The sequence below is a fragment of the Netta rufina genome (assembly GCF_964035555.1).
Source record: "Netta rufina genome assembly, chromosome: 30".
In the NCBI taxonomy this organism is placed as follows: Eukaryota; Metazoa; Chordata; class Aves; order Anseriformes; family Anatidae; genus Netta; species Netta rufina.
In genome coordinates this window covers 2,090,696-2,102,508 of record NC_140154.1, presented here as the reverse complement: position 1 = coordinate 2,102,508, position 11,813 = coordinate 2,090,696, and the positions used below count along the sequence as shown (strand labels likewise).

The following is an 11,813-nucleotide window of genomic DNA, read 5'->3' as shown; positions in this document are numbered from 1 at the left end:
GCACTTTACGCCCAGCAGCGCTACGCACTTTACGCCCAGCTGGCGGCGGTACAGCTAAGCACTTTACGTCCATCTGGCGGCAGTACAGCGCTACGTAGTTTGCGCCCAGCAGGCGGCGGTACTCCCCTTACGCACTTTGCGCCCAGCAGCGCTACGCACTTTACGTCCAGCAGGCGGCAGTACAGCGCTACGTAGTTTGCGCCCAGCAGGCGGCAGCACAGCTACGCACTTTACGCCCAGCAGGCGGCAGTGCAGCTACGCAGTTTGCGCCCAGCAGCGCTACGCACTTTACGTCCAGCAGGCGTCAGTACAGCTACGCACTTTGCGCCCAGCAGCGCTACGCACTTTGCGCCCAGCAGGCGGCGCTACCGGCGCGGCGCGGCCGTGGTGGCGGCGGGGAGCGGCGCGGCGGGGAGCGGCCCGGCCCGCTGGAAGATGGCGGTGCGGAAGAAGGACGGCGGCCCCAACGTCAAGTACTACGAGGCCTCGGACACCGTCAGCCAGTTCGACAACGTGCGGCTGTGGCTCGGCAAGAACTACAAGAAGGTAGCGCGGGGGCGGCCGCCGCGGGCCCGGCCTGTCACGGCCCCGCCGCCCCCCGGGCCCGGCTCGGCGGGAGGCCCCGGCTGCGGCCCGCGGCGGGGCCGTGACCACCCCCCCCCCCGCCCCCCCGTTTCCCCCCCCCAGTACATCCAGGCCGAGCCCCCCACCAACAAGTCGCTGTCGAGCCTGGTGGTGCAGCTGCTGCAGTTCCAGGAGGAGGTGTTCGGGAAGCACGTCAGCAACGCGCCCCTCACCAAGCTGCCGGTGAGCCCCCGCCGCACAAAGGCGGCCCCCCCCCCGACCGGGACCCCCCTCACACCTCCCCGCCCCTTCCCTCAGCCCCCGGGCACGGCCCCCCCCGGCAGCGGGGATGGGGACGGCGCCTCCGTGACCGTGGGCTGCGGCCCGGGGACACGGGGAGGGCGGCTGGGGACACGGGGACACGGGGATTTGGGGATGTGGGGACGGTGCCCCCCTGCCCCCGGGAGCACCACGGCGGGGGGATGACACCGGGAGCGGGGGCAGCGCCTTGGGGGCCTGGGGACAGAGACCCAGGGACAATGGCCTTGGTACGGCCAGTGCCAGGTACAGGGACCCTGACCCCCCACAGGGACCCTGGCCCCACACAGGGACCCTGGCCCCACACGGGGACGATGCCCCGCTGAGGGTCTGTGCCCCAGCAGCCCGGGGCCAGCCCCCCGCTGACCCCGGGGCCGTGCCCTGCTTGGCAGCTGCCCCCCACCTGGGACAGCGCCAGACCGCAGACAGCGCCCCGCTGACCTGGGGCCAGCCCCCCAGCACGGGGGCTTTTTGGCAGCCCCCCCCCCAGCCCCCAACCCAGCATCTGCATCGCAGCCCCACTGACCCGGGGCCGGCGCCCCCGATGCGCCGGTGACAGCTCCCGGTGCCCCGGGCTGTTCCGTGCACCCCCCCCGACCCCTCTCCTCCCGTTACAGATCAAATGCTTCTTGGATTTCAAGGCGGGGGGAGCCCTGTGCCACATCCTGGCAGCCGCCTATAAGTTCAAGAGCGACCAAGGATGGTGAGCACCCACCGCGCCCCATTGGGGGGTTGCTGGGAGTGGGAGGGGGCTGGGGTGGGAGCTGTGGGGTCTGGGTGGGGGGGGGGGGACAGAGCTTTTATCCCCTCTGTGGGAGCACCGGGGGTTGCCCCAGCTCGGTGGCTGCCTGGGCTGGGCTGTGCGTAGGGCTCCCACCTCTGTGAGCAGGTGCTGGGGGATGTCCCCCCCACCAGCCATGGAGCCCTGGGGGGGGTTCAGGCCCCCCCCCCCCCCGCCAGGCAGGCTGCAGCTGGCTGACGAGGAGACCGGAGCTGTGGCTTTCATGAGAGTCGCTCTTTTCTTCCAATAAGGCGGCGTTTCGATTTCCAGAATCCCTCGCGGATGGATCGCAACGTGGAGATGTTCATGACCATCGAGAAATCCCTGGTGCAGGTAAGGGGGTGCTTCCCCTCCCAGCCCCTCCCCCGGAGATCCCCCCCCACCCCAAGTCTGCCCCCATCCCACTCAACGCTTTGCTCTTCATCCCCAGAACAACTGCCTGGCCCGGCCCAACATCTTCCTGCACCAGGAGATTGAGCCCAAGCTGCTGAGCAAGCTGAAGGACATCGTCAAGAGGCACCAGGTCGGTGGCAGCGCTGGGGTGAGGGGGGCCCATCCGAGGCTGCGTCGCGGTGCTCAGCCCCGCGCTCCCCCCTCCTTGCAGGGCACCGTGACCGAGGACAAGAGCAACGCGTCCCACGTCGTCTGCCCCGTCCCCGGGAACCTGGAGGAAGGTGGGTGCGAGCCTGGGGGGCTCAGAACTGATGGGGAAACATCGGGGGGGCAGTGCTGGGGGCTGGGCTGTGCCTGGCCACCGGGGCAGCTCCCCCAGGGGCAGTCGGAGCCGTGGTGGGGGCCGTGCCCAGCACCGTGCCCTCTGCCTGTGCCTTGCAGAGGAGTGGGTGCGGCCGGTCATGAAGCGAGACAAGCAGGTGCTGCTGCACTGGGGCTACTACCCCGACAGGTGAGGGGGTCCCGGGGGGTCCTGGGGAGCCACCGCTCCGTGCTGGGGCTGGGGGACGTGGCCGCAGCCTGATGGGACGCCCCCGCTCACCCCCTGCCCCTGCACCCGCAGCTACGACACCTGGATCCCGGCCAACGAGATCGAGGCCTCCGTGGAGGACGCCCCGACACCGGAGAAACCCCGCAAGGTGATGGGAACCCCCAGGCCCAGCTGGTGGCTGTGGATGGACGCCCCCCCTGTCCCCTGCCCATCCTGGGGGTCACCGATCCGTCCGGGCCCCGCCCGCAGGTCCATGCCAAGTGGATCCTGGACACGGACACCTTCAACGAGTGGATGAACGAGGAGGACTACGAGGTGACCGACGAGAAGAGCCCCGTGGCCCGCAGGAAGAAGATCTCGGCCAAGACACTGACGGATGAGGTCGGAGCGGGGCGGCTGCCCCCGGGGGATGCACGGGGAGGGGGCTCTGCCCTGGGGGTGCAGTGGGGGATCCCAGCCCTGTGCCTCATGATCCCTGCGTCCTCCACAGGTGAACAGCCCCGACTCGGACCGGCGGGACAAGAAGGGAGGCAACTACAAGAAGAGGAAGCGCTCGCCCTCGCCCTCGCCCACCCCAGAGGCCAAAAAGAAGAACGCTAAGAAGGGGTGAGCCTGGGGGGGGCAACGGGGCTGGACCCAGCCCCAGGGCAGGGGCTGTGGGAGCCCGGCTGTGGTGCTGATGGGGCCGGGGGGCTCTGGCTTTCACAGACCCTCCACCCCCTACAACAAGTCCAAGCGTGGGCACCGCGAGGAGGAGCAGGAGGACCTGACGAAGGACATGGACGAGCCCTCGCCCGTCCCCAACGTGGAGGAGGTCACCCTGCCCAAAACAGGTCAGGGCCGGGGCCGGCAGTGTCCCCACGGGGCCATGCCTGTCCCAGCACCCCGGCGCTCAGCGCCTCCTCCCTCTGCTGCAGTCAACACCAAGAAGGACTCGGAGTCTGCGCCCGTCAAGGGGGGCACCATGACAGACCTGGGTGAGTCCGAGCCCCTCAGGCTGGGCACTGCGGCCAGTCCCTGGTGCTGCCACGCCGGCGGTGCCCAAAACTGCCCCCGTGTCCTCTCTTCCAGATGAGCAGGAGGACGAGAGCATGGAGACAGCCGGCAAGGTGAGGCCATGGGGCTGTGCCAGCCCTCGGTGACAGCAGCCCCGTGAGGTCTCTTTTCCCTGCCCAAGGGACCCTTTTCCCTTCTCCAAGGACCGTGCTCCCCACTCCAGAAACAGGGTCACCTTTGTAGGATGGTCACTTCTTTTGCCCCTCTTCTGGGGACAAAAAGGCCCCTTTTGCAGGCATATTAGAGGGTGTCCAGAGCAAGGCCACAAAACTGCTCCTGGGGCTGGAGAAGCTGTCCTCTGACGAGGGGCTGGGGTTGTGCAGCCTGGAGAAGAGAAAGCTCTGGGGAGGCCCTGCAGGAGGAGGCTTTATAGGGAAGGTGGTAAAAGGCTTTTCCCCAAGGTCTGTAGTGATAGGATGAGGGGAAATGGCTTCAAAAGGAAAGGTTAGATGGGGGTTAGGTATGAGAAATGGATCTGTTACTGGAGCTGGTTGTGGCTGCCCCCTCCTGGCAAGTGCTCGAGGCCAGGCTGGCCGGGGCTGTGGACAGCTCAGCTCGTGGGAGGGGGCCCTGTGCGTGGAGGGGGGGGCTTCAAACCAGGTCCTTAAGATCCCGGCCACCCCAAACCATGCTGTGGACCCCATCCCCATCCCGTGCTCAGTGAGGGTGCAAAGGAGGGGTCGGGGCCCTTTGCCCACGTGGCGCCGGTGTCCCGCAGGACGAGGAGGAGAACGGCACCGGCAGCAAGGGGGAGCAGGCCAAGAACCCCGACCTGCACGAGGACAACGTGACGGAGCAGACCCACCACATCATCATCCCCAGCTACGCCGCCTGGTTCGACTACAACAGGTACGGGGTGCCCTGAGGCCACAGCCGGTGCCCCGCTGCCAGCTCGGCACGGTGCCAGCCCCTCCCCGTGCCTCCCCCTTGCAGCGTCCACGCCATCGAGCGCCGAGCCCTGCCCGAGTTCTTCAACGGCAAGAACAAGTCCAAGACCCCCGAAATGTGAGGCCGAGCCCCCCCGCCCCGTCCCTCCGTGCCCCCCCGGCCCCACGCCGTGCTCACGGCCCCCTCCCTGCCGCAGATACCTGGCCTACCGCAACTTCATGATCGACACGTACCGCCTGAACCCGCAGGAGTACCTCACCTCCACCGCCTGCCGCCGCAACCTGGCGGGCGACGTCTGTGCCATCATGCGGTGCGTTTGGCCCCCGCCGCACGCGGCTCGGCCCGCAGCAGCCGCCCTCCCCCGCACCTCTGAGCCCCCCCCCCACACTCCCCTTTTTTCCTCCTCCGCAGGGTCCACGCCTTCCTGGAGCAGTGGGGCCTCATCAACTACCAGGTGGACGCCGAGAGCCGGCCCACCCCCATGGGCCCCCCGCCCACCTCTCATTTCCACGTCCTGGCCGACACCCCCTCGGGGCTGGTGCCGCTGCAGCCCAAGACGCCCCAGGTGGGTGCGCAGCGAGGGTCCCCCGCCGCCTCCGCGTCCCGTCCGCCTTCCCCGGTCCCCGTGTGGGGGGGTGTTGGGGGGGTTAGGGTTGGGGTTTTGAGCGGGGCTGGGGGGGGGGGCCTGAGCACAGCTTTGTCTGTGCCTCAGGGCCGGCAGAGCGACGGCGACGCCAAGACGGGCCGCAAGAGCAAAGAGATCGAAGACCTCGTCACCGAGACGGTGAAAGGGAAGCCGGAGCTGGTAGGCGGCTGCATGGGGCCCGTCCCCCCGCCGCTGGCCGAGGAAGGCTCCTTCCCTCCTCCCCCTCGCGCCCCGCATGCCGCCCTGCCCTGGGGAGCAGGGACGCGGGGGGGACACCGTGACGAGACGGGGCACTGCGGCGTCTCCAGGGAGGGACGGGGATGGGAAGGGGGGGGGGAGCTGCGTCTTCTCGGGCCTGCCGCCCCCCCGGCCGTGCCCCCAACGTCCCCTCTCCTCCCCAGCAGCAGACCTCGGCCTCGCAGCAGATGCTGAACTTCCCCGACAAGAGCAAGGAGAAGCCGGCCGACATGCAGAACTTCGGCCTCCGCACCGACATGTACACCAAGAAGAACGTCCCCTCCAAGGTGGGGGCCCCGGCCCCTTCTCTGCTCCCTCCCCGTGCCCCCACCCCGCCGCTCACCCCCCTCTTTCACCCCCACAGAGCAAAGCTGCCGCCAGCGCCACGCGGGAGTGGACGGAGCAGGAGACGCTGCTGCTGCTGGAGGTGAGCCAGGGATCTGGGAAGGGGTCCTGGGGAGGAGGGAGCGTTGGTAACGGGGCCACCCAGCCCCGCTGAGCCCCCCCACCCCACCCCGTAGGCCCTGGAGATGTACAAGGACGACTGGAACAAGGTGTCGGAGCACGTGGGCAGCCGGACGCAGGACGAGTGCATCCTGCACTTCCTGCGGCTGCCCATCGAGGACCCCTACCTGGAGGACTCGGAGGCGTCCCTGGGGCCCCTGGCCTACCAGCCCATCCCCTTCAGCCAGTCCGGCAACCCCGTCATGAGCACCGTCGCCTTCCTGGCCTCCGTCGTCGACCCCCGTGTCGCCTCCGCCGCCGCCAAATCGGCGCTGGGTAATGCGGCCGCGTCCCCGCAGGGGTCGGAGCCCGGGGGGGCCGTCGGCCGTGGCGTTAGGGGCACGAGACCCCCCCCAGGGCGGTGGAGGCAAGAGGGGGCCGAGCACTGCCAGAGAACGGGCGGCACGGCACGGGGCCGCGGGCGGTGATGGGGAGCTGGGACATGGGACACGGGACGAGTCCCCAAACACCTCCGGGGGGCTGTGCGGTGCCAAGGAGCGGGGCTGGCTCTTGGGGGCGCGCTCAGCCCCCCGCTGATGGGTGGCATCGCGCTGCTCCGGCAGAGGAGTTCTCCAAGATGAAGGAGGAGGTGCCCACGGCGCTGGTGGAGGCGCACGTCCGCAAGGTGGAGGAGGCGGCCAAGGTGACGGGCAAAGCCGACCCCGCGTTCGGGCTGGAGAGCAGCGGCATCGCCGGCACCACCTCCGACGAGCCCGAGCGGATAGGTACTGCCTGGGGGTACTGGGGGGGCTCTATGCAATGGGTTTTGCCATGGGGGGGGGCTCACCCTGTGCCTGTGTCCCCAGAGGAGAGCGGCACGGAGGAGGCGCGGGCAGAGGCGCAGCCGGCAGAGGAGAAGAAGGAGGCGAAGGTAGCGGGGCTGGGGGCTCAGGGTGGGGCCCTGCTGGAGGTTGGAAATTGGGGGGGCAAACAGCCGGGTCTGGTCCCTTCCCCAGGAGCCCCGGGACGGCACCGCCGAGGAGGAGGTGAAGGAGAAACTGGGGGACATGGCCAAGAAGGAGGAGGAGAAGGGCAAGGAGCCGGAGGGTGAGAAGGAGTCGGACAAGGGCGACAGCGATGGCACAGGTGAGAGGAGGCCTGGCCGGGCAGGGGGTGCGGAGACCCCCCCCAGCCACCCCTCACTGACCACCCCTGCCCCCTGCAGGGGACCTGGAGAAGGAGAAGGAGGCGAAGGAGGCGCAGGACGAGGTGCCCAAGGAGCCACCGGAGCCCGAGGCCGAGCGCAAGGCAAAGGTGGAGCGGGACATCGGCGAGGGGAACCTCTCCACCGCCGCCGCCGCCGCGCTGGCTGCAGCTGCTGTGAAGGCCAAGGTGCGGGTTGGGGGCTTTCAGGGGGGGCTGTGTGTGTGTGTGGGGGGGTTTTCCTGCAGGTGCTGACCCCCACCCCATCCCCTCAGCACCTGGCTGCCGTGGAGGAGCGTAAGATCAAGTCGCTGGTGGCGCTGCTGGTGGAGACGCAGATGAAGAAGCTGGAGATCAAGCTGCGGCACTTCGAGGAGCTCGAGACCATCATGGACCGGGAGCGCGAGGCGGTGAGCAGGGCGCAGACCTTGAGCACCCCCCCACACACACCCTGGCAGCCTCTGCTGACCCCCCCCCGTGCCTCCCCGTAGCTGGAATACCAGCGGCAGCAGCTGCTGGCGGACCGCCAGGCCTTCCACATGGAGCAGCTGAAGTACGCGGAGATGCGCGCCCGCCAGCAGCACTTCCAGCACCTGCAGCAGCAGCAGCAGCAGCAGCCGCCCCCCCTGCCGCCGGGGGCTCAGCCCCTGCCCGCCACCGGCACCCCCCTGGCCCCCGCCGCCCACCCTCTGGGCGCGCCGCCCGCCCCCGCCATGGTGGCCCCCGCTGAGCCCGGGGGGCAGCCGCTGCCCGGGGCCCCCCCGCCGCAGCCACCCCCGCCGCCGGGCGCCCCACAGCCTGGCCCGGCCATCCCGCACGGTGAGCGGGGTGCCGAGGGGGTGGGTGGGTGGCTGGGGGGGGTCTCAGCCCTGATGGTTTTCCCCCCCCACCCCCCAATTTCATGCTCTCGCCATCTACCTGAAGGAAAGGTGGGGGGAGCTGGGCGGGGGGGGCTGCAGATGGTGAGGGATGGGACGAGAGGGAATGGCCTCAGGTGGTGCCGGGGGAGGTTTGGGTTGGGAATGAGGAGGCAGTTTTTAGGGAGGGTGGGGGGGTGTTGGAGCGGGCTGCCCGGGGAGGGGGTGTCCCTGCCCCTGCCCCTGTCCCTTTCCCTGTTCCACGTTCAAGGAAAGCTTGGACCTGCTGCCTGGGTGCCATTGGTGGCAGGGGGAGGGTTGGCCCAGGTGATCCTAAAGTCCTTCCCTTAACGTCTCCCTGCTCTCCCGCAGCCCCGGCGCCGTTCCCCGGGCAGCAGCCGCCGTCCCAGAGCCTGGCTGGGAGCCTCGGTGGCAGCGGCCACCCCGCCGTGCCCGGTAATGCGCCCGCGGCCCTGCCCTTCGGATTGCCTCCATCCGCCATCCCATTTAGCATGGCTAACCCCCTAGCCGAGTCCATCGGGGCCACCTTCCCCGCTAACCCGCCCGCCCTCCCGCTGCATGGGGCCCTGGCCAGCAGCATGCCGCCCGGGGGGCTGCCCCCCCCGCCTAACCCACCCGGCCTGGCCCTGCCGCACCTCGCGGGGGGCTCGGCCGCCGCGCACAGCCCCGCCATCGTGGCCGCCGTGCAGGGAAGCCTCCTTCCCAACCCCGGCCTCCTCGCAGGTGAGACATTGGGGGGGTGGGGGGCTTCGGGGGGGTCGGGGGGGGTCACTCACGGCGGGGAGGGATCCCCTCACCCATGCGCATCGGGCTGGAGCAGGGCGGGGGGGGCCTCGCTCAAACCTTCTCATGGGCGGTGGGCTACGCGGTGCGCTCGCACCCCTCCCTGTGTCGCCCCCCAGGTGTGACCACCCCCCCCCCCTTTTTCCTTTCCTTTTCTCTCCGTGCAGATCAAGGCCCCCCCCTGCAGACGGACTCCATCGCGCCCAGCCCCAGCACGGCCACCCCCGTCCCCCCCACGCAGTGAGCCCCCCCCCCCCGGGGCCGAGGACGCTGCACCCCGCGCCCCCCCGCCGCAGGCCCGGGGAGACCGGCCCCTCCCGCCCCCGCAAGACCCCAGAGGAAGCCCCCCCACCCCACCTCCCCGCTTTGGTATTTTTTTATGATGATTGTCCCGGATTTTATTTAAGTGTTGGTCTCCCCGGGCGGGCCGGGGACCCTGCTGCACCCCGGCTATTTATGAGACAGCTCCAATCCCACCTGGCAACTGGGCATTCCCCCCCTCCCCCAAAACCCCCCCCAGCTCCTTTTCTGTTTTTGTCCCCCCCCCCCCAACCCCTCCCCACTCCCCCAATCTCCCTCTCTCCCCCTTCCCTTTTTTTTTTAAATAACAAAAATAAAATTCCAAGTCCCCGGGGCGGGAAGAAACGGCCTTGAGTGGCAGGGTCTGTGGGGGGGGGCAGGGGGCTGCTTGGGGGGGGGTCACACACAGGCTGAAGGACGCAGCATCTCTCCGCCGCCTCTTTATTTGCGGAGCAATAACTTAGCCGGTGGGGCTGGAGCGGTGGGGGGGGGGCGTGGGGGGAGCTCAGCAGTGCTGGGGGGGGGCAATGGGAAAGGAAAAAAAAAAAAAAAAAGGGGGGAAAGGCACAAAACCCAGACCGGGGGGTGGGGTGGGGGGAACGGGGGGGGGGTTCGGAGGTCTTCAGCCGCTCAGCACCATCCGGACCAGCTCTGTGGAGAGAGGAGAAAGAGCGGGGTGAGGGGGGGGCTCCGCGCCCCCAGCCCTCGTCCCGGAGAGAGGCAGGAGCCCGCAGCAGACCCCAGGCAGACGGAGGAGGAGAGGCGGCGGCACCGGGCGCTGCGGCTCCCGCGGGCGGGCACGGCTGCGGCTCCATGCAGAGGGGCATGCGGGGGGGGCAGGGGCTGCACCGAGGGGGAAAGGGGGCAAGAGCGCAAACCAGGAGGCTTTTTTTTTTTTTTTTTTTCTTTGCTTAAAAAGAAAAAAAAAATTCCACCCAAAAAGTAAAAAAAAAGAAGAAAAAAATTAAATGAGGGAAAAAAAGAGGGAGGAAAAAAATGGTAAGTAACTGAAGGGGGAGCGGAGGATGGGAAGAGGCGTACCCCTGCGGCTTCACCCTGACAAGATGTGTCTCACAAACGCTGGGAGGAAGGAAGGAGATGATGGTCAGGGAGGGCTTGGGAACGGGGCTGAGCCCCCTGGGACCCCCCCGGGGACCCCCGGCCACCGGCCCGGCGCTCACCTTCGTAGTTGATGCAGCCGTTGCTGTCCTCGTGCCCGGCCACCAGCTGCTCCACCTCCTCCTCCGTCATCTTCTCACCTGCGGGACGGTGACGGGGTCACCTCGGGGTGGCCCTGGGGGGAATTGGGGGTCCGGGAACCGGGGGGGGTGGGTGCTCACCCAGGGTGACGAGGACGTGGCGGATCTCGGCCCCCATGACGGTGCCGTTGCCCTCCTTGTCGAAGACCCGCAGCCCCTCGACGTAGTCCTCGAAGCAGCCCTGGTCCTTGTTCTTGGCGATGGTCTGCATCATGGGCAGGAACTGCTCGAAGTTCAGCGTCTTCAGGTTCATCTCTGCGCGGGGACACGGAGCGCCGTGGGTGGGGGCCGGGGGCAGCGGTCCCGGGGGGGTCGGGGGGGTGTACGGGGAGGGTGGGGGGGGCACTCACCATCGCTCTTGGGGTTGCCCAGCACCTTCATGACCTCGGCGTTGGTGGGGTTCTGGCCCAGCGCCCGCATCACGTCCCCGCACTGGCTGTACAGGATCTTCCCGTCCCCGGTGCGGTCAAAGAGCTGGAACGCCTCCTTGAACTCTGCGGGGCGCCCGCGTCAGGGGGGGGCCGGGCACCCCCACGGGACCGTGCACCCCGTGGGAGCCAGTGCTGCTGCGTCCTGCACCTACGGGACCCCGTAACCTGCCCCTAGGGACCCTGCACCTATGGGACACCATGACCTGCACCTACAGGACCCCATAACCTACTCCTATGGATGCTGCATGTACAGGACCCCATAACCTGTTCCTACAGACCCTGCACCTGCAGAACCCCGTAACCTGCTCCTAGGGACCCTGCACCTATGGGACACCATGACCTGCACCTACAGGACCCCATCACTTGTTCTTATGGATGCTGCACATACAGGACCCCACAACCTGCTGCTATGGACCCTGCATCTACAGGACCCCATAACCTACTCTTAGGGACCTGGCACCTATGGGACCCCATAACCTGCACCTCTGGGACCCCATAACCTGCTCCTATGGACCCTGCACCTCTGGGACCCCATAACCTGCTCCTATGGACCCTGCATCGATGGGACCCCATATCTTTCTCTTATGAATGCTGCACCTCCAGGACCCCATAACCTCTTCCTACAAACCCTGCTCCTATGGCCCGTGCACCTCCGGGACCCCATACCCCACACCGCTGAGATGCTGCAGCTCGAGGATGCTGTAAGCAGCACCTATGGGGCCAGGCACCACGGGACCCCCCCCCCCCACCCCACCCGCACCCCCGGGACCCCCGCACCCCCAGGACCCCACCACCTGCACCCAACCCCCCCCCAGCCCAGATCCCGTTTCCCATCGGGGTCCGGTTTCCCGTCGGGAACCCGACGCCAGCGGCCGGGGGGGGGCTCCGGGAACGCGGGGGGGGCCCCTCCCGTGCAGGAAGGGCCGGGGCCGCCTCCCGCCCCCCCCCCCCCCGCACCGGGGCGGCCCCGCCCCGCAGGAATGCGCGGCCCGGCCCCGCGCCGTGCCCATATAAGGGCAAATGGCGCAAGAGGCCCCGGAACCCCCCCGGCCCCCGGTGTCCCCCCCACGAGCCCGGAGCCC

At 68.7% G+C, this 11,813-nt stretch overlaps 2 protein-coding genes across 7 annotated transcripts; one reads left to right on the top strand and one right to left on the bottom strand.

The window, feature by feature from the left end:
- Positions 1-385: 385 nt before the first annotated feature.
- SMARCC2 (SWI/SNF related BAF chromatin remodeling complex subunit C2) lies at positions 386-9,100 on the top strand. Of its 5 annotated transcripts, XM_084303701.1 has the most exons (29): positions 386-546; positions 688-807; positions 1,500-1,585; positions 1,915-1,996; positions 2,094-2,186; positions 2,268-2,337; positions 2,498-2,567; positions 2,679-2,754; positions 2,856-2,987; positions 3,097-3,212; positions 3,315-3,439; positions 3,524-3,583; positions 3,678-3,715; positions 4,381-4,511; positions 4,596-4,667; positions 4,747-4,860; positions 4,962-5,115; positions 5,263-5,355; positions 5,601-5,720; positions 5,798-5,860; positions 5,955-6,213; positions 6,501-6,662; positions 6,744-6,808; positions 6,894-7,023; positions 7,103-7,269; positions 7,356-7,490; positions 7,572-7,899; positions 8,310-8,681; positions 8,909-9,100. In XM_084303701.1, the coding sequence occupies exons 1-29, from the start codon at positions 436-438 to the stop codon at positions 8,983-8,985; spliced, it is 3,621 nt and encodes a 1,206-aa protein (XP_084159827.1). In that variant the 5' UTR covers positions 386-435; the 3' UTR covers positions 8,986-9,100. The 5 variants fall into 5 exon arrangements, with proteins under 5 accessions (XP_084159827.1, XP_084159829.1, XP_084159828.1 ...); XM_084303703.1 differs by lacking the exon at positions 5,263-5,355; XM_084303702.1 differs by lacking the exon at positions 5,263-5,355 and having other exon boundaries at positions 5,598-5,720.
- Positions 9,101-9,468: 368 nt separating this feature from the next.
- Positions 9,469-10,993, bottom strand: MYL6 (myosin light chain 6). 2 transcript variants are annotated; one of them, XM_084303763.1, is made up of 5 exons: positions 10,651-10,993; positions 10,382-10,555; positions 10,223-10,300; positions 10,083-10,121; positions 9,469-9,692 (listed from the first exon to the last, which is right to left on the bottom strand). In XM_084303763.1, exons 1-4 carry the CDS (start codon positions 10,718-10,720, stop codon positions 10,093-10,095), a joined length of 351 nt encoding a protein of 116 aa, XP_084159889.1. In that variant the 5' UTR covers positions 10,721-10,993; the 3' UTR covers positions 9,469-9,692; positions 10,083-10,092. The 2 variants fall into 2 exon arrangements, with proteins under 2 accessions (XP_084159889.1, XP_084159888.1); XM_084303762.1 differs by lacking the exon at positions 10,083-10,121 and having other exon boundaries at positions 10,651-10,982.
- Positions 10,994-11,813: the final 820 nt, after the last annotated feature.

Excerpts from the sequence above, each read along its gene's own strand:
- SMARCC2 (XM_084303700.1), top strand. The coding sequence starts at position 436 with ATGGCGGTGCGGAAGAAGGACGGCGGCCCCAACGTCAAGTACTACGAG. Across the intron at positions 547-687 it reads TCGGCAAGAACTACAAGAAG|TACATCCAGGCCGAGCCCCC; the intron begins GTAGCGCGGGGG and ends TCCCCCCCCCAG. Across the intron at positions 2,187-2,267 it reads ACATCGTCAAGAGGCACCAG|GGCACCGTGACCGAGGACAA; the intron begins GTCGGTGGCAGC and ends CCCTCCTTGCAG.
- MYL6 (XM_084303763.1), bottom strand. The coding sequence starts at position 10,720 with ATGCGGGCGCTGGGCCAGAACCCCACCAACGCCGAGGTCATGAAGGTG. Across the intron at positions 10,556-10,650 it reads GGGCAACCCCAAGAGCGATG|AGATGAACCTGAAGACGCTG; the intron begins GTGAGTGCCCCC and ends GTCCCCGCGCAG. Across the intron at positions 10,301-10,381 it reads CCACGTCCTCGTCACCCTGG|GTGAGAAGATGACGGAGGAG; the intron begins GTGAGCACCCAC and ends ACCGTCCCGCAG.